Here is a 27196-nt window from a genome sequence, read left to right on the forward strand (position 1 = left end):
TGCGTCTATTTGTGATTGATTCTATGAAAATGTCCATTCGTTTGGAAGGCTTTTTGCTATCGCTCAGGTTCGCTTTCGTTCCTTTAAAATTAATATGAAGGAATTCTTCTTATTCTCATAATATACCATAAGTGATAGGTAAAAAGATAGATTGGCAGGGCAATCACCAGTAAATGGTAAAATGTGAAGATATCAATAAGAAGTTATGTTGACTAGGTACAATGTCACCTGACAGTAAAAGTGGAGATCCTGACGTAGTCCAAGCTAAGATGGAGGCGCATTAACCAGGGAGAGGAATCCTTATTGGTTTCTACTTTCTACGCAGCACCGCGAGCGAAATACCTTATAGCTTCTTTTAACCTTTGACTGAATCTGGACGGAATTAAAGTGCAAAGTCTTAGCAATTAGACATTGTAAGGTCTACATCTCCTGAGGATGCTCCGGTGTCGGGGCGAAACGCGCGTCGAGTGGTGTTGGAATTTGTGTGGTGCTGCGTACCACCAGATTTCGTTGGTTTGGCGGATTATAGCAAATTAAGCTTTTGGTTCCTTGTATATCATGGACTTCCGCAAAATAACGCCTGCTTCTTACCAATTGCTACTTACCAATGTATCGGCGTCCAAAAAGACGCACTTCTCATACTGAGTGAGATTCCAGCAGTGGATTTTTGTGAAGGTGACGCCGAGCTCGGGCCTCCTCAGCAGTGCGAGGTGGGCGGCGTCCCTCGAGTCCAACACGTCTACTACCACCACTTCAGCAAATACTGCGCGAAGACGCTCCCTGAGGACATCAAATTATGATGTTACTTCGGTGATACTGCCAATAGAAGAGGTATATTTTGTCCAAAAGTCTTTATATCGACTGAGAAGTGACAACTGGTACTACTTATTTCAATTTTAACAACTTTACAGGGTGAAGGAAAAACTTGTTTATTATTACTTGGTGATTACGCCTGCCAATATGTAGGTGAGGCCTCACTAGTGTTACGCGCTTTTCAAAAATTCCAAGCCAGATAGCTGTCTTGCACTGTAATACTACGGAGTACGAAATAGTGTAAAGTGAAAAAATATTTGGGATAGGACTTATTGCCAGTTCACCGTCAATATTGTATTTTGCCAGGGTCTGTTTATTATTTGGAACTATTTTGGAACCAATTTGACAGATGACAGGCTACAAGTTTTTACGCGGATTCAAAAATTGAATCTTTTTTTTCCGTTCTGGATGGAGAATGTCATAAAGACGATTTTTGACAGAAGTTGATTAGTGGCCATGTTTAGTTAATCATGATATTAAGAGGCCTGAGGTTAATACTTTTCGATTTATCTATGACTGAAAAGTTCAAGTAGATAACATAAATCACGTAGTTAAGTGTTTTGGTCAAATGATAAAATATCTCTTTTGGACCTACTAAGTAGGTACCTTCTGGCTTCATCTCGGTTGTCTTAGCAAACTAGTAACTTATAACTTATTTTTTTGTTTTTGTTAACTTGTTGTTTTTTTAAATCATTGCTTTTCCTATACAAAAAATCAAGAAAACCAAGAAAACCTTCCTAATATTAACAGTTACATTGAATCAGCTCTGTTTATGATGTAAAAATTTTGTCAACAAACTCATACAGGAAGTATTGAGGAAAAATTTAAAAATAAAAGCTTGCGTAATTTCTGTGCTAAATCAGACTCGGACACTTGTCCAGTAGCGTCTTGCATGGAACGACATGGCGTCAGAACTCGGAAGGCATGTAGAACCAAAATATACCATTATAACATTAGCATCAACAGGAACGCCGGCCAACGTATATTTATCTTATTTCCACTGACATTCGCGATTGGTCCGTTAATAATTAAAAAGAAATCAACTCAGAATATATTTCGGTACACAGATTCAAAAAGTCAGTCTAATAGGTAGGTACATGGTCGAATTAATAAAATTAGCGCAGTTTTATCGTTTTTTCCGCGTTACAAATTCGATGCAGACCGTATGTTTGTTCTATTTTTCGACGAACTTCCTCAAATAAAATATTAATGGCCCTACATTGCATCGTTTCGAATTTCGATTGATAGGTATCTATGTATGTCATCGAATTAATATTAACCACATACATTCTATAACCTGTTTTATTATCTAGGTAACTATAAAAAGAAAGTTTTTCCTCTTACATGGACGTTTTACCTATGTAAAAGAAAAAACAAGCATTCAAATTTCATAGTGACCTTTCACTATTTTGAAGACTCTTTGTCACCCATGGAGCTACTAATCAACTTAGCGTGGTCAACTGGGCAATTCATGTATCAGTGCGCGACAAAGTTACCGCTCTTACAAAACTAATAATAATTAATTACCTTATAGTTTTAATAATAGCAGCGTAAACTCAACTACAGCATCATAAAGAATGGGACACCAGGCGTTTATTTCAGAGTATTTTGCAACAAGCTGTAGGTGCCCCTATACCTGTGTATCTTATTTCAATAATTACCTCATAGCCTCAGTGACGGAAGGGGTAATAAGCACCACAGCAGGGTAAATTGAGCCGGAGCGACGCAAAGAATGCGCCACCACCAGCGCGCCGAGACTGTAGGAGTCGTTTGTGGCAAGCGTTACCCATGCTCGATCTATGAAAATGAATACAAATAACAAATTAATTATTAAAAGAAATCAAATAAACTAATTTGTCTAAAGTCTAGACTATCTATATCGAGAACAGTGCCTTGCACTATTATTGGATGTCTGACATCCTTGTTGTTAAATTAAGCTTCAGACACATTATGCGTTATTGGGTTTAAAAAAGAAAGAAAGAAAAAAAAAATTACTCAATTAAACATTACGATAAATTCCGTGGCGCTGCGCTACCCGAATCGCGGTTCCGGCTGAAACCAGCGCTGTATGATAGGATGTCGCACAACTTTCAAAGAATAAACGTTTATTTCTTTCTTTCTTTCGACCAATAGAGCCCGCGGGGGTGTGCGCGGGCCGCGTCTAAAGGGTCAATCACAAAGCGCTACAACAGATATAGAATAGAGGGTATAACATGGGTTATTCAAGGGGAAGACCAACATATTCCAGAAAGGCCGGCAACACATCGGCGGTTCCTCTGGTGCTGCAAAAGTTCATGGGCGGCGGTAATCACTTAACATCAGATGACCCACCTGCTGGTTTGTTCGCTACTTTAAAAAAATAGTGATTGTTTTCATTATCAAATGTTTGAAACGTGTGGCTCCACCTTTTTTCGACTCACGCCATCGTACACTATACAGACTGATCTGTTCCATTAATGTGTTTGCAACTTTATAAAATTACATTCAGAATCTATTTGTCTACTAGTGTACATACGAGGACGAGTAGGCATACAAAATTCCGTACGGCTCACTAAACAAATAAAAACCAAAGCTAATATTTTTGATCTTACAAAATAATATTAGGTACTTACTTAAGTACCTATTGTGAAATGAATGACTGAATTCATGTAAAAGTTAAATTTACTCTTGAATAGTGCCATCAAGTACCAGTTGGCAACTAGGTAAAAAGTAAGTCAAGGAAATGCAGAACGAAAATCGTTTGTTTCTTGATAGTAAACATAATTTGAATTTGAAAGCTTCCAGCACGAATGCCTCGCTGCATGAATTTGGCATTGGCTTGATGTTATCTTATCCTAGATCTTATACAATCGTTTGGTTGGAGACACAGATTTAATGGAGACTAGCTGATGCCCGCAGCTTCGCCCGCGTGGATTGGTCAGATCCCCTGCAGCATCAGGATTGAGGAGTTGGACTCCAAATTTTTTATGAAACAATGTCGCAAAGTTCCTCTATCGATTAAAAAAGAAATGACGCAAATCGGTTCAGAAATCTCGGAGATTTCGGTGTACATAGGTAGAAAAACACAACTCCCTTTTTAAAAGTCGGTTAAAAAAGTAGCCTATTTTACGCCCTGGTCAATCCTCTACTTGCCTGTGAAAGTCCCGTCAAAATCGGTTCAGCCGTTCCAAAGATTAGCCTTTTCAAACAGACAGACAGACAGACAGACAGACAGACAGACAGACAGACAGACAAAAATTTTAAAAACGTGTGATTCAGTTATGGTATCGTTCAAATAACCATATGAGCTTAATATGAGGTAGTTATTTCGAAATTACAGACAGACACTCCAATTTTATTTATTAGTATAGATATGATATGACCTGCAAGCACCGCAATAGACACGCAACGCATTTATCAATACTGAGAATGCGTATGAGCAGGCTAAATTCGGCCGCAACGGACGTATCGAAGAAATGTTCATGATGTTAGGAGAATTCCGCTAATATGACCTCACCTCACACATTTTTATAGCGTGCCCGATGTTGCTACGAGTAACATCACTCGCATTTTCAGTTCTGAAAAATCCGCCTTTCACTGCTTAGGGCCAGCGCAGACCGAATGTGGCGACTGCTAAGTGACGGCAAGTAGAGTCAAGGCGTTTTCTGCAGCGAGTGGCGGCGAAAAAAGTAGCCCCGAGCCACATTATGATCCTACTCTAGTCTTTTTCCCGTGTGGTCTATCGCTCGCGCCGCGCCACCCAACGCACTTGGTCTGCGCTGGCCCTTAGGTAGCTCTTAAACCTCCTTTGCTACGGGTTTCACCGGTCTTTGGGGGTGAAACAAAACTTTTTTGACTCGCACTTTTCATGTTCAGGACTTCAGGAGATATCTACACTGAAAAGTCTTTTATTTCAAATTTTAACATGCCTGAGCTGTGTAGTGGTAGGTAAATAGGTTTTAATCGACTTCCGAAAAAGAGGAGGTTCTCAATTCAGAGTGTTTTTAACGAAATAATTTTGCAACTCTGCAGATTATTTTTAAAATGCATAAAGACAGATGGACAGGCGGACTAGAGGAAACTGTAACTGTTGTTTCACTACGGAACCCTAAAAATTAGTTTTTTATAGATTCTATAAATTGAACGGAAGTAATTTATGTTAAAAATAGAGAAATACCTAGTTGCTACCTACCTGTTTATTATGGACTTAGCACATACCTAGTAATTTATGAAATAATAATAATTTTGGTATTAATTATCTAGTAACTTAATTACATACTAGCGTACCTACCAGTTGACTTACGAACGCTAAATAATATAATATACCTACACGTGCCAAAGACGTAAAATATTAAAATAACTGGAAATGACTCTAACGACGCATTTAATAAATCGTTTGAATTTGTATTTGCGCTGCGCGCCGAGGGATTTGAAATGGATTTGAACAAGTTTTAGGAAGTGCGCAGTTCAAATATTCTAATAACGAAGATGGTATCTGTAATAGGTACCTACCTACACGATAAATATTGGCACGTGTGGCGTGTTTAGTCATTTAGCTTGACGTTCCCTTTATAATTGTACTAGATGATGAAAGATATGCTCAATACTCTTGTTTTTGGATACTGGGCTACGTCCAAATCATAGAAATTAAATTATGGTCCAAATCGGGTCCAAATAGCTTAACTCGTTTTCTATGCGTTTGCGCATACAGCTGCCTACCTGGATCACCTACCGAAATAGAAGAGACTTGCCTACTTTGAGTCCTTCCGAGCATGAATTTTTAATTTTCTTAAAAAATCTCTATGTAAATTATATAGAGTATGTACCAATCTAATTATTAAATACATTCTATATTAATTAAAAGATGTAAAACAAAATATAAAAAATAATCTTAAAAGATTTGCATCATATACCTAGTTATGATATTATGATTTTAAGGCGATGATCGATGATCTATCATGCTCTATTTCGTAATGTTTGCATTAAAAAACTATTTCCCCAAAATTGGGCAAATTACACAGATTCAATATAGAACCTCATGTTATTCAGCCTAAACATATTTTAAGGTTTATTATGATTTTTTTTAATACAGGAAGTAGGTAGAGAAAGGTATGAATATAAGAAAATAAAATATGCTGTGATATAGGTATTAATGTTTCAGATCGCGTGGGCCATCGCATAGCATAAGCTAATAGCTCCATGAAATAGACAAGTACCGCACATTGCTCGTCTGCTGGTCCAAAATAGCGCGACACAAATAAAATTGAAAATAAAACTACTCGATAGCGTCAGATATTTGGTGCCGGGCTCGACGCCTATGCATTCCACAATAATTAAACCAACAATCATTCTTTTTATCTACGTTTTGGTGACGCGCTATTTCTACCAATCCTAATTCTCCACGCCTATTTCGATATCATAGATCTAATTTGTGCAGTGGTTTCCGTAGATTTCTTTATTAAAACCGTAGCATTTAACCCTTCATCGTAATTGTCACATTAATTAGAAATGTATCTAACTAAGTATTATTCAGAAAGAGGACGTTACTCAATTATTTTATAAAAATGGTTTTTATCTACACTTGAAGGAATTTCCGAAATAAATTTTAATACCTAGCCTCCGCAAAAAAAAATCCGAAAAAAATACTAATATTTTTATATTAGAGGGATGCAGAACAATCCCTGCCGGTTCCGCAATTTTTGATGTTTTTAAAAACATATTTTGATATCGTTATTAATTACTGTATGTAGGTATTTTAAATCCCTTTTCTATGCGATCACAACCAAGATATACTTAAACTAGTTCACTTTTATAACAGTATCAAATTATGGTGAAACTTGCATACAAATCTACTTTAAAGTTTAGATTTTAGAAGTTATATTTACTTAGTTATATTTAACGTGGATTGTTTTGTGCTGTTTAAAGAAGAAGAGTATTGATACGAATAAAATATATCTGTTGAATTATAAAGCTGTTGTTTCAGCAACGGTCTCTTCGAGTGTCTGGGTCTAGTCTCTTGTCGGACAGGTGATTAAAGAGCTATTTGAACTTCGAACAGAGATACCTAACAAAGTGTTTATTACTGTAGGCTAATAGGTGACAAAGCAGCTGCCAATGAACTAAATAGTCAGGAGCTGCAACCATGAAATAGTAATAAACATGAAACTTTCATATTGTAGAAGTGTATGCAGAAAATTATGACCAAATAACTTGGTCACGCGATAATGATTTTACTACCTACCTACTTACTAAGTATAGTATACCTACTTAATAAAAAACCAAAACTGAAATTACGCTGAAGGATAGAGATAAATAGAAAACTTCTTTTCTCAATCTATAACAGACGATAATGACGTACTTATTAAATATTATAACATATTTACTCTGACTTACTCAATAAGTTTTTGCTGTTGCTATGATAACATCTCGTTCTACATTTGGACAAAAGATTAATGATAGGGTTGTCCTTGACCTCTCGGATAAAATGATGATACAGCTAAAAAGAAACGTGGTTACCTAGAAAATGTTGACAATGGTTGTTGTGAGACTCATACCTTGAATCTATATGGATAGATTTAGATCTGAATTCTATAAGTAATGGATATAGTACTGAAACGTTAATTTTCGTAACTCTGCTAATAGGATGATTGCTAGACCCAATAATTATTATGACATTTTCTAAATCGATTCTAGATTCTAAAAAATAGATTAACATATTGATGTGAAATAATCTTTGTAAAGTCGATATACACTCAAAATAAAATACAGAGATACAACGAAAGATAATAAAACAATATCGAAGTGTTCTAGAGAATGCTGATAAACATTACAAGTTATGCCGTGGGAAAATAGATTTTAAATTTTACATATTTTTTATCCCTGGGAGGATAATATAATATTATTATGTATTAACATTCTACATAAGATAATATAAATTAGTATATACTTAGTCTAGGAATTAGGAAATTAGCATTTATAATACATTCTTTGCAGACCAGACTGAGACAGACTATTGAATTTTTGATAATATAATCAATATGGGGATTGATGTTATGTTAATTTCAAAGCCAAAGGAACAAGTTTAGTTCATGCGGGCTGGACGGAACGCCGACGTTGCATAGAACCCCAATAAGGTACATAAGATTTAAATGGCGGGCAGGATCAGACGCTACTGAAGCCGGGAGCAATGTCCCTGTGGTTTCTATTTAGGTGCGGCCGGTCTGGCGGGAACCATGCATGCACTCAGAAACTCAGATGCTTAACTAAAGGAATGCAGTAGGTAATATTGCATTCTTCGATCAAAATGGCCACACAAAAATCGTTGGAAAGAAAGCAGCATGCAACTTCATTCATGCAGAGATTATTAACAGCTTACAATCGAAGTTTAACTTTCTATGTTTCAGCAACACTTCACGCGAATTTAACTGATTTAATATGCATCGGGTAAATGGCTACTTGGCTTTTACAAATTTATCTTTCAATTTTAAGAAAAAATGTAAATGTTGGTTTTACATGGCAAACAGAAAATATTAAAGAGACTTCGTTCTAATAAACAAATCTCGATTTAGAGATTGTAACTATTTTTATAGCAGACAATGAAAGTTTTATTTAAAGTTTAATGAATCATAGCTTAGGACATAGGTACGTACTGCATTCTTTTTAAGAATATATCAGTGGGTATATAAGTAAAACAGTTGTTACATATGCTTTCTAGCTGGTTTTTCACGATGGGAAGGGCATTTGATTTAATATAAAATATTTCTATTTCTGTACGTAGCTACATAGTAAAAAGAAAGAAGTTGAAATCGCGTTAGCCAACACTCAATATAAGTTATAATTATTAAATGTACGAGTATGTTGCGCTTATATTGATTGTAAGATCCATTCACAATCCTAACTTCCATAAATGTGTCTGTCTGTCTGTCTGCTAGATTTCACGGCCCAACAGTTGAATCGATTTGAATGTTTGGTACAGAGTTAGCTTACATCCCGGGGAAAGAATAGGGTACTGTTTATCCCGGGGAACCAAAGAATGCCCACGGGATTCTTAAAGACCTATCCATTATTAACCGATTTATATGAAAGGTACAGAGGTACCTTACCCCGGAAATTGACATAAGTAACTTTTTATCCCCGAAAATCAAAGAGTTCGCGCAGGATTTTTAAAAACCTATCCACGTGGTCGAAGTTGCGAGCATCATCTAGTTTATAATAATGACTAATGAATAAGTACCTATTTCCATTTATAATTAAAATAAGAGTATTGTCGCCTTCACTAAAGCCACAATAAGGTCAAGTAAACTTTTGCGGCAGGTATCGTGTTCCTATCCAACCGCAATACCTTCATGCATATTTGCATACATCGGGTAATGAGAAAAATTACTTATCTTCGCAGTGACATATTATGAGAGAATATCTTGAATAAATATTTTTACTGTTGCTAATCTAGCTATCGCGCTTGTACTCTTGTTATGCTCCGAATAGAAGCTCATGGTCAAGACCAATAAAACGATAACGCATCAGCGTTGATATGCAGCATGTTCAGTTTGCTATGATTATAGAAATGGGCTGATACTGATATGGCTATATGTTATTATGTTTACAACCGGGGAGAATGTTATCTGATTGATAACATAATATGTGTAGTATTAGTGAGCTTGTATGGCGTACATAAAACAATTCAATTCAGAAAGTGATCCATGTGATTACATATGAGGCCGGATGTAAGCCAATAGACTGATGTTAATAAAGGAGTCAATCTGAGACCTGAGTAGAATTAGTCTCAAGGTTCCCGGGGAAGAGGTCCCGATAAATTATAGGATATTAAGTATTGATTATCATATTTATATACATAACTTTTATGGAAGAAATTAAAACTTAGAATATGGCGAGGAGGATGGATATGGTAATTAATATTACTATGCAGTATTTATTAGGTAAAAGTTTTAGGAAGGAAACAATTATGAATAGGTACCTATGTACTTAATTGTATTTTCCAACAGGAGCGCCAGAATATACTTAGCAGCTAATATAATGATAAAACAAGGTAAAACAATATATTATTTCATGTAAAAAATAAGATTAAGTAAATATTAAAGTAATAGGTATAATAAGCATGAAATCCTAATTAAAATGCAACATGAGAATTGTCTCACTCTCAGAAATTTCCTTGAGCTCCAAATAATTCGTTAAAAATAAAAACCTGTACGTATTTATAAAATCACGTAGGTAGGTAGGTATTTGAATAACAAATTAGTAGGGTAAACTTTCGTTTTAGATACGAGTTTCATTAAAAATATTACATTTGAAGGCAATGTTTATGCAAGAGCAATATTCTTTTACTAGCTTTTATTTTTAAGTAATTTCTTACTACCCTTTTCGATTTTCTCTCTGCGATAACGTCTGTTAACAGTGCAACTTGAATTGCAGTATCAGATGTTAATGTGATACAGCAAATTGAAGTAACAGTGGATTATGACTGATTAATAATCAAGAAAAATCTAAGGAAATTATATACTTACTTGACATTTTGAGGCCGGGTGTAGTGCAATAATGTGTGACCGATTGTATAGTCACCTAAAATATCACGAACTACACACGTTCTTCGCGCAGCACTAACAAATGCTTACTTGCAACGTGCGCGACCGATCCCCTCGCGGCGGTCTCTACCCACGCACACTTCGACAAACATACATGATTACATGAACTAACACATTAGTATTATTGAATGTGACGTGTTCCCACAAAGCACAAGCAAAATATACAATGTATTAGATTTAGATTATTAAATAAAACTCGGTAACCATTGTTCATGCTTGGTTTAATCAATATCTTCTAACATGGACGATCTGCCCATAGAGCATAGACCGTCTACGTTCCATCACACACTAATCATTAATACCATAGATTATATTATACGACATCTCCCTTTTTTATAATAGTAAATTCTACATATTTGACTTACATACTAACATACTATAACTAACACAAATATATACTTATTAATAGTAAAGTAATTGACAATAATAATGATAACATAGGTTTAAATAATCTTAATTTTAATCAATTACAAAATCCGACAAATGTGAAGGAGGTCTAACGTTTCTGTTAGACCTTCTTAACTGAACTGGAGGAGTAGGATCAGCAGGAGTCATGACAGATATAGTTGGTTCTTCTGGTGTAGCCACTTGAGCCCATGCTGATTGTGTGCTCACTTTGTCAACTGTTCTATCTTGACTCTTGTCTGTTTTAATAAACCATGTGTTTCGGGTTTTAAGATTTCCCATGTTGTCTTTTATGGTTATAGAACGGGGATTCTCATTTATTCTGCTAATGGTGGCTGGCTTCCATATATTACTATGCTCATTTTCTTTAAATACTACCTTTTGTCCCTCCTTAAATGTGTCTGTCCTAGGTCTTGTGTGTTGGTCATAGTACATTTTGTTTTTTAATGCATTGTCTACTAATTTATCTTTAATTTCAGGAATTATTTTAGGTTTTAACAAAGTATCTTTAGCTGGAAGTTTTGTGCGGCATAATCTACTGAACAATAATTGAGCTGGTGATATATTGAGACCAAGAACTGGGGTATTTCTATATTCTAATAAAAAATGTTCTATGTCTATCTTTGTTTCATTTGATTTTTTCAAGAAATTTTTACAAATTGCTACTGCTCTTTCAGCAGCACCATTACTTTGATGGTAATGAGGGCTTGAAAAAATAGGTTTAAATTGCCATTCTTTACTGAACTCTAAAAATGCCAATGAGTTAAATGGCATATTATCTGAATATATTTTTTCTGGTATGCCATGTGTAGAAAATATGGTCTTGAGGATGGTAATTGTAGCATCAGCTGTCTTACTTGTTAATTTATGCAACTCTATCCATTTAGAATAATGGTCTACTAGAGTCAGATAGTCATTATTGCCATACTGTAATATGTCTATAGAGACAAATTGAAATGGGAGTTCTGGCTGCTCTCTAATGACCATCGGCTCTTTTATGTTATTATTTGAATATTTTTTACAAGTTTTGCAATTTGTGATATATTTTTCAATGTCCAAATTCATGTTATTCCAATAGAATAACATTTTTGCCCTTGCTTTTGTTTTGGTTATTCCAAAATGGCATCCATGAAGTTTGTTTAATATTAAGTCTTGTAATGACTTGGGAATATAAAGTCTACTGTCCACAAAAATTAATCCATCTTCAAGAGAAATTAAACTCTTTAAATTATATAAGTATTTTAACTCTGCAGGGATTTTAGTGTGTGAATTTGGCCAACCATTTTTATGAAATTTGATTAAATTCAACGCTATAGGATCCTTACCTATTTCTTGCCTAATCTGACATAGTATGTCATCAGATACATTCACACTGTGTACTATTTCATTAAGGTCACTGTCACAGTCTTGTTGTGCACTAGCAGTGGAACAAGCTCTGCTCAAAGCATCAGCGATATGCATTTGAGTGCCAGGTACATGTTTTAAAGTAATACTGTAAATGCTTAGTTTCAATTTTATTCTTTGCAATCTAGTTGATGGAATGTCACATAGAGACTTATTCATTATTGAAATGAGAGGTAAGTGATCTGTTTGTATAACAATTTGTCTCCCATATATGAATGTATGAAATTTTTTACAAGAGAACAGAACAGCTAAAAATTCTTTCTCTATCTGTCCATAGTTTATTTCAGTCTCTGTAAGAGATTTAGAAGCATAATAGATTGGCTTGTTGTCCTGTAACAGAACACACCCTATCCCTGTTTTACTAGAATCAGTCTGGATAGTTATCTCTTTATTGGGGTCAAAAGTATGCAGAACAGGGTAAGTAGATAAAATGGATTTTATTTTTTCAAAAGAGTCTGTGTGTATTTTTTGCCACTCAAATATAGTGTTTTTCTTTAATAAATCTCTGAGAGGACTAGTTATAGTAGCAAGATTGGGAATGTAGGAGCGCAGATAGTTTATAAGACCAAGCAGTCTTTGCAAATCATTCTTATCTTTCGGAATATCATACTCCATTATAGCTTTAATTGAATCTGGATCTGGACGTACTGTACCATTTTCAAAAATCTGTCCCAAATATTTTACTTGATTCAACATATATTGAAACTTACTTTTATTAAATCTTATGTTATATTCCCTTGCTCTTTTAAATACCTGGGATAAGATTTTATTCATCTGCTCCTCCGTTTCAGCATAACAAAGTATGTCATCAATGTAGTTTACAACTCCATCTATAGAACCAAATATTTCAGATAAAAATTTTTGAAACACTTCTGAGGCAATACATATACCAAAAGGTAAACGATTAAATTTGTATGTACCAAACATAGTTGCAAAAGTACAATACTTAGAGCTCTTTTCAGACAAAACAATATGCCAAAAGGAATCTTTAAGGTCTAAAACAGAAAAGTACTTTGATTTTGTTAACTTAGTCGACAAGTCTTCAACAGTAGGTATATAACAATAATCTTTGACAATTGCATTGTTTAAGTCTTTTGGGTCTAGGCATATCCTAATAGTTTTATCAGGTTTTTCAATAATTACTAATCTGTTAACCCATTCTGAAGGCTCATTAACTTTGCTTATAATGCCTAAACCCTCCAGACTAGCCAACTCTTCTTTCAGCTTAGGTCTTAGCTTAAGGGGTACTCTGTATGGGGGTTTTGAAGTGGGAATAATGTCTTTTTTCAACTTAATGTCATACTGCTTATTAAACTTACCAATACCAGTAAATAGATCACTATTAGCTTTAATTAGGTCCTCTTTGTTTAGTTTATTACTTGTGTCCACAGATGATATTCGTTTCACTAAGTTCAAACGCACACATGCATCACGACACAATATAGGCATAGAATTTGCATTACCTGCTACACAAAATGTCTCTTTATATAATTTGTTATTTACTTTTATCTCCATAGTGGCCAATCCCTTAATTGGTGTCTTGTACCCATTCCAACTCTCAAGTTTTGCACATGTATTTGACAATACTATGGGGTGATCTGAAGTGATTTTTTCAAATAAATGCACCGGCAAAATGTTGACATCGGCTCCCGGATCTAGTTTAAAATTGATTTTATTTTGTCCAGGTAACGTTACTTCTTGGTACCATGCTACTGAGTCCACTGATGACTTGCAAGTTACAGTTTCTATGTAATGTTCTGTCCCTTCTTCAACAGTTACTTCACTCATACTTTTATTAGCACGACACATCCGGGCAAAATGATTTTTCTTATTGCATTTTACACAGGTTTTTGACCATGCGGGGCACTGACCGTATGGATGATTAGTACCACAATGTAAACACCTCTTTTTATTCACTTTATTAAATGTTAACGCATCTATCTCTGTTACTTGCTTCATTTCTTTTAAATGAGAGTTGGTAAGTTCAGCCACTCTGAAGGCTTCGATAACCTCTTCTAGGTTTGGATCTCCTTTTTTAATCATTTTCTTTTGACAATCAATGTCACTTGACCCAAGCACCAACCTGTCTCGGAGCGCCTCTTCTCTGCCTTTCTTAAATTCACAGTCATTGCACATTTGTTTTGTTTCTGTTAGGAAGCTATCAAAACTTTCCCCAGGCTTTTGACATCTATTATAAAAAATGTATCGTGAGTGGAGCACATTTTTTTTAGGGTTACAATACTTCTCTATTATTTCTTGTACGTCTTTTAATGTCTTTAAATCATCCGTTTTTAAAGTATTGTACACGTTCAGTGCATCTTCACCTATGATATTTAAAAATATCGCTATTTTTCTTACTTCCGTTGCCGATGACAAACCCGCCGCCTCCAAATATATATCAAAAGATTGCTTGAATTTTCTAAAGTTTTCACTTAAATTTCCCACTAAGGATAGTTTTGCGGGTAAATTATATCCTGTTGCCATGTTTATAGGCTGCGCCATGTATTAGATTTAGATTATTAAATAAAACTCGGTAACCATTGTTCATGCTTGGTTTAATCAATATCTTCTAACATGGACGATCTGCCCATAGAGCATAGACCGTCTACGTTCCATCACACACTAATCATTAATACCATAGATTATATTATACGACATACAAAATACAGTTCTTATTTCGCATTATAGACGGAGTAATGATAAGAAATATAAAGCAATGGTTTTATAAAACGATAAGCAATTTTTATTTTATCTAAGCAAAAGCACGATTAAAGTGGCAACACCAGTGAACAGCTGTTCATGACGATCGATAGATGTCGGTGGGTGTCGCTTTATTTTCGATGCCGTATAGAATATAACTATATCATAACGGTATCCGTAGTACGATCGTTTCAGTGTCTACGGCCCTTTGATGCTTGCGGAGAATCAGATTTTTTTGGATAAAATTATACGTATTGATGGGTGAATTCGGTGCGACAATGACGTATAATGACGCAGTGTGTAAATTTTTCGGGAACTCTAAATTAATTCACCTCAACGACCGAAATATTCGAGATTCATAATAACATTATGTGAAATATCGTAGCTGGATACGATTTTGTGTTTGTTTTCGGTGTTTCGGTGGTAACGATGGCCAGCACTCCGAGTATAGAGACACAAATAGACAGCTTCTTAGAACAGTTCAAGAGAAGTGCCTCGAAGGCCATGGAGGAAAAGATGGAGTGGCCCGACGGTCCATCTCCAGGTTCCATGGTGAAATCGCGTAGCAGCTGCTTCACGTTGGATTCTTCTTCGGGTGGTAAGTAAACAGACTGAAAGATGATTCTACTTCTTGTAACCTTTACTTAGTTAAACTACGAAGGATCTGTTTTTTTATACTTTTAGCATTAAGAAACTTACCTGCAAATAAGGTTAAAACTAACTACGAATTAATCACTTAAAATATTTAGCAATTATTTTGAGTAAAACAAGAGCTATTTTACTTTCTAAACAGTGATAATTACAATAATAACGGTAATTTTATTCGTTTTCTTACTATGAATTAAATCTTATATACCTACCTATCTAATTAAATAGGCACTTACTTATAGTATTGTAACTACTTCTGCTTTGTATTCTCATAACTAGATATGATTTTAAAAATAAAAATAAGTAATAACTTCGAAAGTATTACACACTAGTTAGTTACTAGTACCATAGACCTAACTGCCAAAATTAATTTGACAGGTTGCGGATTCGCGCACTTTTTTTTTGGAACAATAATATTAAAAACGTTTAGAAATATTTAAACAAATTAATTATTTATTGTAGGGATAAAATTGAAATATTTTGCATTCGTATTTTTCAGTTTAAAAATTAACATTTTATAAACCGGAAGTCGGTATTTACGGCTGTATTTTTTACTAATTTTTTCTTTAGAAATCAGAATTCATCATTAGGGGGTTTTTCATAGGATTTTGTTTGTTAGCTCTTTTTAGAAGCTTCGTTTAAACGTTCACATTTGGATATGCATCCACTGCTTTAACTATATTAAAGTATTGTTTCTTTCTATCATTCTAATATTTCTACAAGATAGTTATACTAAAATTATCCAACACATTAAATATATAGGTCTGAAATATTCTGTCATGTTAATTTGTTTCTCTATTGTACCTAATATTTGACTGACATAGTAAAGCCTTTTTATCTCATTTCATCTTTATTACTTTGGGTCACATATCATTTTAATTACCTACGGCAAACAATGGATTACATACTCAGATCTGAGATTAAGTTAAGTAGGGTAGACACTAGAAACAATACACGCGCGAGTGAGTCATTAGCCTGTACTTATTCGATAGTATGTATTTGACTGGTTTTAGAAGATAGCACCTAAATTGACGACTATAATATTATGAAGATATTTTTATTTGCATTTAGTTAAGTCATCGCGATCAAACCACTGCCGGTTCACTACAGAGTACAGAGCACTGATCTCTTAAAATGAAAGACGTTTGGCCTTAGTCTACCACGCTGGCCAAGTGCGGATTGGTAGACTTCACACCTTTGATAATATTATGGAGAACAGGTGTGCAGATTTCCTCACGAAGTTATCCTTCACCGTTAAAGATGATTGTTTTGAGTTTCATAATTTTGACACGTTCAGTTGAAAGAATTAAGACAGTTGAAGAAAGCAAATTAGAATTTTTCACGTGTGTAAATTTTATAGCATCTTAGTTATGATAATTGAGAAGCTGGCGAACAGAACGGTGTAATTGCATGAAATTTAATTTTAAACATACATTGAAACTTTCTGTTATTGCACGGTGCACCGTTTGGTTGATATCAAGAACTTTGGTCTCAATTTTTTTTCACACTTTTGGCTCGTTTTGTTTAGAATTCAGAATTGCATAAAAGCCAAAAACGCCCGGAAAAAAATTTGTTCAGATTAATTAAATACTTACTACGTTTTTTTCACCAGCTTTTTGTTATGAGACTTTCATTAGGCGAATATGAATTCAATAAGGTCAAAACATTTCGATACGATGTTTCAGTATCGCTTCTTCATCTTATATAAATAAATAAGTTAACAATAAATTAAAGCAGTGAAATACTTGCCGATTTCAGAAAAAAATTTCAGTTGATTCTTTTTCTGAATTGGTCCTGGAAGTCCTGAGCCTGAAATAAAGTTATGCCCCCATAAAGTAGAACTAAGTATATAAAATAAATGGTCTGATTCGAAAAGAAAGAGATTCTCAATATATTTTCGATTTCTCCAATTTTATTAACTGTCTAAACTTTTACTATCTTTCAATTATGCTTTCAAGATGCTTAGTTTCATTGTACTTTACGGTTGCAATTTTTCTTTGTTATAGATTCTATAATTTATTTGTCTAAAATATGAACAAAATACGTGTACATAATAATTGTTTGTATAATCGGGATGAGTACTTTCACTATCGATAGAATTTACTGTAAACATAAGGCGCGTAACATCACGGCACTGTGTGCATTCAAGCAAAGGCGTATGATTTATTTGTTTCAATCCAAACACATTCTGGTTAACTTCAACATGTTCATTAGGTACCTGCTCTGTTATATGCCACAGTGTTGACGAAGTAGCAAATTTCAAACTCCTGTTTTACACCTTTCTTAGCGGATGTCTACTTCATAATAGCTATGTGCATGCTATGTTTGTGTGTGCAGCCCGATCTATCCAATAGTGTGAGCTGTGGCTTAAACGATCAGTCAGTCAGTCAAGTCAGCTTTTCATTTTATGGTGATATAGATATCACTAGTCTTTGTGTCGTAAATCGTAATCCATTGCTTAGGGTCATGAATCCTTTCATTAATCACATTTTTGTAGATATTTTGGGATAGATCATTTTTATGTAGCTCCTATCAGATACAATATACAATTACAATATGTAAGTACGTAATTTCATTTAAAGGTTAATCTGTATGCCTTTTGGCAAAACCTTCTTCCCAGCTTCTCTTTTCGTTGCTTGTCTTGTCCTAGTACTCCCCGATATGGCCGTAAATTCATCTGCCCAACGTTTGATCAATCGTCCTTTCCTCCTCTTTCCTTCTCTTCATATGGCAGGTATACGCTAATTGTCTTACTTCATTATCGGGCCTGGATGGTGTGGCTAGCCCTTCACCATTTCAGAATCTTTACTTTTAGTGTTCCATTCGGGTGGCTTTTCGGATATTGACATGAATCATGATGTTCTGACCAATTTGCACTTGCTCATCATTTTGGCTGCTGGCAGGTTCAGAGTTTGGTTTAAATGAGAGTTGGCGAGCGCTCATATCTGATACAGTATGGAAAGAATGCTGGTGGTTTTTGGAATTATGCTATCCTCCATGATTTCCTTAAATGACCAGTATTATTTCCAGATTTTTCCAATTCTTGTATGTATCTCTTTGTTTGATAATTTATGTTCTTTTCTTCATATGAAAAATATATTGAAAAAATCGTGCCTACCTACTGAATTCTTAATCGCCAATGTTCCTAAAATGTGACAGCTAATTTAAGTTTCTGCTAAGAGTTTTAGCAACTAGTATGATAACTATAAGTTCCATATTGTAGAACTTAGTAATTTACAAGTTGCTTTTCTGTCAATAATCCGTTATGAATCAGTTATTCATTCAAAGAAGAACACCATTTTGTTGAATTGTTAAAGAAATTAATATAAATGTAATTCGTGTTCTTCTTCTGCCTTTTTTTCTTTCAACTAAGCATCAGATCAACCTTACAGGGATAATGTGTTAGACTCTACCACTCTATAGAAAGGTTTGAAACAACTTTGGAGAATTTTTCGTTTCATTACCATTACGTTATGTATGTACCTATCCTGAACGGAATCCCAACGCAGTAATGGTTACAACGCCCTGAAAAGATTTATTAAAACTAAAAAGCGAAAAGGAATACATTTTGAAAAAGATTTTCACATTTGAATACGCTCGTATGTTGTATAAGCACACGGTAGGTAAATCTGAATTCCCATATAAATAGTAGTAGTAGTTAAGGACGTAGGACGGTGAGGAAACGGAAATAATGTATATCCCCTAGGTTAGTGTATGTCATCAGCACGATATGTATACACACGATCTATATGAAAAACTAGCTGACGCCCGCGACTTCGTCCGCGTGGATTTAGATTTTTTGAAATCCCGTGGGAACTCTTTGGTTTTCCGGGATAAAAAGTAGCCTATGTGCTAATCCAGGATATTATCTATCTCCATTCCGAATTTCAGCCAAATCCGTTCAGTAGTTTTTGCGTGAAGGAGTAACAAACATACACACACACACACACACACACACACACACACACACACACACACACACACACACACACACACACACACACATACAAACTTTCGCCTTTATAATATTAGTGTGATGTTTCTCCCGAGCCGCTGGCGGTCGAACACACCATTTTGTTCCACGCCAATGCGGACCCTTCTTGAATACTCCCTATTTAAGTCCCTGTAACACCTGATACATTTTTATATTTCAATCGCGATCTTGTTTCATCGTCCAGATTTTTTTTTTATATATCATTTAGTCCAACTTGGTTTAGTAATCGTTTGAAATAATGTTGAAGATAATAAATTATTATTAATATTCAGTCTCTTTAAACACTCAATTTTTTTTCCCTCCTCATGTTATAAAAATCTGATTCTGGATAGTTCCTACCCACCAGCTTTTAATGAATTTGTTCACAGAAAAGTTCTAGAGTTGATTTCATTTAGGTGTTAAATATTTTTTGATTTAAATAAACTAAAAGTTATTGTTTGATTATAAACAAAATATTTTTCGATTATTATAAACAAAATTAGGCAGCTGGAAATGTTATTTTATCAGCCTTTGTTCCTGCGTGTCCGTGTCCAATAACACACAAAATATGGTCGATGAAATACGTAAACCGAGCGATCGAAGAACATTATTTCTCATTCAGATAGGTACGAGATACGCAAGGGAATCCTAACATGTGCTGCATTACAGCTTAAGGTTTAAATAGAAGCTAGAAGATCAGAGAAACTATAATATTACGTTTTATACTTCGGTTAACTTTAGTTATTCATAGGTATCCAAATATTCCTAGAAACCATTTGGAACTATCTCATCTTATCTATCTCATAAAAATATAGCCACTGACTAGACATATTCCTGTCCTATATTTTCCATTCTATTTCTTATTTATTCCTATTGTAAAAACTTATTACATAAATGCAGTTTTCTTCACTTTCAAAATTCATATTAAGCATGAAAAAGACGAGAAACAAAATATTGAATCGGCGGAATATAATCAATCGCAGTTAATTCTCTTGTATCACGCAAAGAAGTGCTCTTGGCCATTTAAAGTTGGCGCGTCACGGAATGAGCGGCGAGCGTCGATACGGAAGCAGCGACGCTGGCGGTGCGCAGCGGCGGCGCACTGTACTAACGACGAGTTCTACGGCGTCCTCCGATTTTATTCACGGAAAGTGTATCGCCATATTGCTTCCGTGAATTATGTGAAATATTTGTGCATTTCTCTTCAATTATGACTGTAATATCGAAATCAAGTGAACAAATACAATCCACATTACAAGTGTAACTGGAAGAATATACATTTAAGTGTCTCGGTCGTGCACATAACGCGAAAAAGGTGAGTTTGAATCTTTCTCAGCTATGACTATATGGCCCAATATTCCACGGGAGTTCGATCCGCTATGCGATAATGAAACTTAAAAAACGCGATTAAGGTTAATAATTGCACGGTTTTTGTTATGTTTATTTACATGAATTTGAAAAGTTATCGCGGTTTTCTCGGCGGAATCTTCTGTGGGGTTGTAGAAATGTAGAATTGCTAGGTGTGAGCGATCGGGGCGGGTTGCCGTGCCGTTCATTGTACATACCATACTACACGTACGTAAGTAGGTAGATAGTTCTACATGTGATTGACATGAATGTTGGCTTGCATTGTAGTGTAGCGTCGGGCAAATGTCTTATGAGAAGATGGAAGTGGTGAACCCGGCCGAGAAGGAGGCGAGTGAAGTTCTGCACTCCCTCTTGTCGGTCGAGCGTCGAAGTGTGGACAGCAAGGAGACAATCATAGTGACCATACCGTCGGACCAGAACGGCGGCGGCGAATATGGGGAGAGTGCCCAGTGGCACACCCCTGTGATGGGGCAGCACTCTGTATTTGAACTGGGTGCTGCTCAGAATATGCAGCAGCATAACTATAATGGACATCAGGAACAGGTATTTTTTATTTTTATCTATCTATACTACTAACTACTAATAATATAAAGAAGAAAGATATGTATACAGAAGAAAACTCAGAACCAAAAGATTTGCTTAGATTAGAGGAGAAGTAAACTCTGCAACAACTGGACCTATTTTAAGAATTCTTTCACCATTTGAATGCTACTTTATCCAGAGCTAACATAATGTATTATTTAAATATAGGTAGGTTTATCAAATTTTAGCCGAGTGAAGCAGGGCAGATCAGGTATAATTATATAAAAGACCAAACTGATTGGCATATCAAATGTACAACTCAAATTAGAAACAGTTTCGTGATTTGCAATGGCTGAATATGTTTATGTAGACTTGCATGAAACAGATTTTCAGAAATGGCACCTGCGTGATGCAAAGTTCGGTCAGCCCCTAGTTTGCAATATATCTCAAACAGCTAATACAACTGGTTGATTCCATAACGGTCAATCTCAAGTTTTCGTTATTGTTTTAGCATTTAATCTATTTTGAGTGATATTCCATTATAAATACAACTTCTTAATAACTGTCTAGACTCATGTGATTAGTCAAAGTAAACCCACCTAGTTTTGAACCTGTCCTGGGTCCTTTTACTTTAAATAATCATGTGAGGCCATTGGTTATTAGTTTTTTTATATTTATTGGTTGTATTTATGGCATTCTTGCTGCATCAGTACGTTTCAGCCAATCAGGGGTTTGCAATCAGCACACTAGCTGTCATTTTACTGCAATAGAATCCTTGAAATAAGTTACTTCATAAAGTTGCATTCTTGCAAAAATAACAATGAATTCAAATGTTACTAGAGGTTCACTTGGATACTTAATGCTTTTCCATAACTTTGAGATGATAAAAATCGTAACATATAGAATTCATCTGTATTTTGGATAGATTTAAATTGAAAATCTATGAATTTATGTAACAATGGTTGTTTTTTGCACACTTTGAAACATCTATTTCACTGACTTTTATTATATTACATATTACATAGGTAGGTATGTATGTAACTAGACCTGTCAGAGAATAATAGACCTTGTAGTTTTATGATGTGCAAAAGACATTAAACTTAAGGGCGGTAAAAAAAATTTATGGTCAATGTTACATAAGTTATTTTAATACAATACAAGAGTATTCTATTTTTCATGTTTCATATTCCAGGTTCTTTGGCAAGGTCATACAATCCAAGTAGAGAATGGCGATGCCAACATTCAAGCCATGCAAGGGACATATGGTATTGAGTTTGAGACCAATGTTGAAACTGCAGACTTGGATGTTGAAACTAAGCCAAATGTGGGAAAGAAAGCTGGTGTTAAAAGAAAGAAAAAAGCAGAGTCTGATAGTGATGAGGAGGTCCTGGATAATAAACTGGAGGATAATCCAGCTCAGGTAAATCTTATCTTTGCTTAGTATTATCAACGAGTGTCTCTTTCTCTGTCTGTCTGTTACCTTTTAGAGTTCCGTACATTAAGAGGAAAAACGGAGCCCTTTGTTGTCTGTCTGTCTGTTTGTTTGTTGTGTCTGTCAAGAAAACCTATAGGGTACTTCCCCTTGACCTAGAATCATGAAATTTGACAGCTAGGTAGGTTTTATAGCACAAGTAAAGGAAAAAATCAGAAAAATGTGAATTTGTGGTTATATCACACAAAAAAATTAAAATGTGTTCACAAAAAAATTAATTTACTTAATCACATATAGATGGCGCAGACTCGTTATTAACTTGCAGAGTTCTACATAAAGGTGTTAGGTATATATTGTACGATGGTATGGAACCCTTTGTATGCCAGTCCAACTCGCACTTGACTGGTTTTTATACTCTTTATTTAATCTCTCTGAATCTGTATTTGTTGTTGGCAACCCTAGCTGTTACTGATATTAGTTACTTAGATGGTCCATCCTATTTCTATTTTCGAGGCCTTAGAAAAATGTACTAAATATAAAATATAAATATGTCTATGCTTATCTTTCAGGTAAATGAGAGGCTCAAAAGAGGTTGTGATTGCAAAGACAATTGTTATCGAGGACTCAATCCAGAGGCAGTGTATCGCCATCGGCTGAATATCGCAGAACTGACCAAAAGTGAACATGACATGTATTTGATGGGTATCACCATGGCTAGTTTGGCCAACCCTGCTGAGACATCACGGCATAAGGTCAGGAGGAGATTGAGAGCTTGCTACGTTTACCAAGGGAGAAAGGTTTGTTTAGAAGCTTTCTTGTACCTAGAAAATGTGACACATTATCAGCTCAAGAGAATCCGGCAGCATGTTATGACACACGGCGTCGCGCCGAGGATACACGGCAATGTTGGTAAGAAACCGTACAACACCTTCACACTAGACATCTACAAACATGCTACCAATTTCCTAAAGGAGTACCTCAAACAGCACGCAAGCTCGCCGAAAGATGTCCAACCTTCTGGAGAAGGTAAAAAGGCCAGCAAAACTGTCATCATTCAAGGGGACTCGAGAAAGCACTTATTCGAAGCCTACAAAGAATACGGGGAAATCTTGGAGCCTGGAGTAAAACTTATGGGGTATTCCACCTTCCGAGCTTTCATGAAAGACCAGTTCCCTCACGTGAAGTTCGCGACTAAGAAACAGGAATTACCAAAAGACATGGTGCCATTCCGTAGCGGCAAGTGCATGACGTACGACAAGAATAAGGATCCGATTAGGATACAGCAGGAAAAGGAGAAGGCTGACGCGAAAAAGGCAGCAATGGAGCAGAAGAAGAAAGAGGAGCACGAACGGGAGCAACAAGCTCAGCAGCAGGCACAGCAGCAGCAGCAAGTGCAACAACAGCAGCAGCAACAACAACAGCAACAACAGCAGCAACAGCAGCAGCAACAGGTACAAGTGCAGGTTCAACAGCATCAGCAGATGCAGAACCAGCCCCACGTGGTCATACACCAGCAACAATCGCAGCAGCAACAGCAGATGCAGCAGCAAATGCAGCTGGTGCCGCAAGTGAGTCAGCACCAGCAAGTGCTGACGCAGCAAGTTGGTGGGGTACAGCAGGTTTCCCAACAACATTTGCAACCGCTAGGGGTCTCCGAAGATAACGGTCAACCAGTAGAAATGGCGCAGCAAGTCATACCCTTGGCGGTAGTACAACAACCGCAACAGGCTTACCTCGTCACACCTGTCTCGCACTTTCAGACAAGGGTCCAAGGCGCCTGGTACAGACATTGACAAGATACCACATCCTCAGAAGATTTTTCTAAATGTGTGGAACAGAGAGTGGGCATAATTTCAGATGAATGCCAGTTATTGAGTGTCAAGTTTTCAAGTTAAAACTCTACATTGGCATTGACGTGAATCTGGTACTAGAGTTTTTAAGTTAAAAACTTAACACTTGTGGTGCGTTAATTTGTCATCATTGTATGGAGTTGTCAATTTCGTAAAGACCTTCCATGCAAAGCGAAAGATTTATACTTTGATGTTATGTTGCTCATTTGGAAACTTCATCATAGTATAGGAATACAGTCAGTGGTATATTATCAAATATAATAATATTATGTTCTTACGGCTGAAATTATCTAATAATAATTTAATCCTATTCTGTAATCTGTTGATAGGTTCCTTAGCACCAGTCGGAAAGGGCGTGGGTTTGAATCCCACCAGGTCACCATATTGTGTCAATAAAAGGCGTGTAGGATGACAACTAACTTTTATTGCTAAATACCCACAACAGCAACGTCGTTATTTATCAAAGCTTTCAGAATGCTTTCAGACAATTAACAACGTTGCTAAGCAACTTATTGACAAATTATGGATCGGATGGATTTCGGCCGCTAGGCAACTCCACACAAATTGACAGATTTGTGCCAACCACAATGAGGAGTTTGTGTAACTATTTACACACAAGAGTCTTGTCTTGACTGAACTATTGAAATGAAGTTTCCACTGTTAACGTAATTCAGTAATGAGTATGTTAATTTATGTAAGGCCATTTGTAACTTTGGCAATAAGTTAGCAAAGATACTTAGGTTTACTTTACACCTTTTCAGTATTGGGTTTAGTAACTGATTTGTAAGGGTAGGGCCAAATCTGGTGGAAATTCGGCGCTTGGAATATTGCGAGCGGAATTTCGCTTTAACCACTACCTGTGTCTGTCACATTAGTAAATGAGTGCAGTTACACTAAGTGAAAACTGACAAAATGGGTGTGGCCATCAATTCTAAATGACTAATATTCAAAATATTTTATTCAATTAGACTTTTACAAGTCGTTATGAGCGAGATAATGAAGAATAAAGTGCAATTTTTCTTTGAAGTTTTTGTCAGAATCGCAAATGAGCGATGTCTTATATCTTGCTCAATTGTATGCATCAAAACTCATAAATAATAATTTAGTTACATTTTAAAAGCTAAATAAATCATTAGTACCGTAGCGTGTACCCTTTAATTCACTAAAAGCACAAGCTTTTAATGAATTAAAGGGCAACCACGCGCAAATTCAAACTCCTAACTTCAATGATACTTTGCGTATTGAAGTGATATAAAAGTGTAATATATAATAATTAATGTGCTCTAAGCACTGGTATTAGACATATTTCAATGTAATATTTACTCAGTTATGGCCGTCAATAGAGCGAAATTTCACGCGCATTTTTGTCCTCGCGAAATACGACTAGATTTGACCCTAGCCTATATAACAACAACTATACTTTGTAAGTATACAATTAATTAATCTATCGTATTTACACAATGAAATTAGCGCTAGCGCTATGTTGTTTTATTTTTATTTACAATTTTTTGGTAATCTAGAAGAATGGGCAGTTAAAACTAGTGTATTTCGTAATTTTAATTTTACTGTTTTAATATGTATATTTGAATTAATGGTTTGGTTCTATTAATGTTTGTATTTGACTTACTATACACCCTAAGAAAGATGCCAACCGATTGCTAAGAAAAGTCCATCAAAGACGTACAAACAGGCATTGTGGCAGGTAGCATTCACTCTTTAGATGCTATTTCGTCAGGTGAAGTGCAATCTCGATTGTACATAATAGTGTCATAATAGTCTGTCGCATTGATTAATTACTAACTACTAAACTAAAATACTATAGGGGCATTTCACGTCAAGCGGACAGCCAAAAAAAAGTGAGGTCGTGGATTTTGTTTATACTCTGGTCAGTTATACTTCTAGTAGACGTGGATATATACACACAATGTTTTTTTCCTATGATGCATTATTGCTGAGTTATGAGCTTTTAAAAATTTACTAAGAATGAAGTCCGTTATTTTTGGATGCTTATTATTTGTAACAATTCATTTGTAAAAAAAATTAAAAAGCATTGTTTATTATAGTTAAAAAGTTGAAATTTTTATTTTTTTTATCGAATTCTAAATTTAAATTTTTTAACGTATAGTAAACCGGAAGTGAACATTTCAAATCGATATTTGAGTAACTTGGCCAGAATAAAAATATTTTTTTTTTACCGTGAATTAAAGCTTACATGTACTTATTTTTCACCAAAAAAAATTGTAACGTGGAGTCTAATAGTTTAGGACTTAGAGCATATAGAATACATAGATATAACTATGAGCACTTTCTAAGCAGTCGGGTTTATGCACTAACATGCTAAAATACTACGCTATGAATAATTTATTCATTCATTCTAACATGAAATATACAAAAATAAAAGATTTTTTAAATAAAATGTAATCTATACTAATAAATAAAATTGGAGTGTCTGTCTGTAATTTCGAAATAACTACCACATATTAAGCTCATATGGTTATTTAAA

The 27196-nt window shown here is 35.3% G+C and overlaps 3 protein-coding genes across 15 annotated transcripts in view; 2 read left to right on the forward strand and 1 right to left on the reverse strand.

Moving 5' to 3' along the window:
• Positions 1–10472, reverse strand: part of LOC123874826 (glycogenin-2-like) — a 23963-nt gene extending 13491 nt beyond the window's left edge. For all 9 annotated transcript variants that reach the window (XM_045920416.1, XM_045920357.1, XM_045920352.1 and 6 more), the window contains exons 1-3: positions 10314–10472; positions 2475–2610; positions 606–780 (exon numbers count right to left, since the gene is read on the reverse strand). In XM_045920416.1, the coding sequence (XP_045776372.1) occupies positions 606–780; positions 2475–2610; positions 10314–10320 (318 nt within the window). In that variant the 5' untranslated portion in view covers positions 10321–10472. The remainder of the gene's footprint in view (positions 1–605; positions 781–2474; positions 2611–10313) is intronic.
• A 4492-nt stretch (positions 10473–14964) lies between these two features.
• The window catches only part of LOC123874877 (guanine nucleotide exchange factor DBS-like), a 125383-nt gene continuing 113151 nt past the window's right edge, over positions 14965–27196 (forward strand). For 2 of the 4 annotated variants that reach the window (XR_006798032.1, XM_045920465.1), the window contains exon 1: positions 14967–15498. Coding sequence is in view for 2 of the 4 variants with exons in the window: in XM_045920465.1 (XP_045776421.1) it covers positions 15330–15498 (169 nt within the window). In the remaining 2 variants the exon portion in view is untranslated. Of the gene's footprint in view, positions 15499–27196 lie in introns of all 4 variants that reach the window. The other 2 variants (XR_006798028.1, XM_045920426.1) reach the window with 2 other exon arrangements.
• On the forward strand, positions 20470–26128 carry LOC123874911. Of its 2 annotated transcripts, XM_045920485.1 has the most exons (5): positions 20470–20836; positions 21157–21432; positions 22604–22831; positions 23413–24234; positions 24265–26128. In XM_045920485.1, exons 2-5 carry the CDS (start codon positions 21172–21174, stop codon positions 24634–24636), a joined length of 1683 nt encoding a protein of 560 aa, XP_045776441.1. In that variant the 5' UTR covers positions 20470–20836; positions 21157–21171; the 3' UTR covers positions 24637–26128. The 2 variants fall into 2 exon arrangements, with proteins under 2 accessions (XP_045776441.1, XP_045776433.1); XM_045920477.1 differs by having other exon boundaries at positions 20472–20836; positions 23413–26128.

Source organism: Maniola jurtina, chromosome 2, assembly GCF_905333055.1.
Source record: "Maniola jurtina chromosome 2, ilManJurt1.1, whole genome shotgun sequence".
In the NCBI taxonomy this organism is placed as follows: domain Eukaryota; kingdom Metazoa; phylum Arthropoda; class Insecta; order Lepidoptera; family Nymphalidae; genus Maniola; species Maniola jurtina.

Coding starts and splice junctions, on each gene's coding strand:
- LOC123874911 (XM_045920477.1), top strand. CDS start 21,172: ATGTCTTATGAGAAGATGGAAGTGGTGAACCCGGCCGAGAAGGAGGCG. Junction 21,433..22,603: donor ATAATGGACATCAGGAACAG/GTATTTTTTATT, acceptor TTCATATTCCAG/GTTCTTTGGCAAGGTCATAC. Junction 22,832..23,412: donor TGGAGGATAATCCAGCTCAG/GTAAATCTTATC, acceptor CTTATCTTTCAG/GTAAATGAGAGGCTCAAAAG.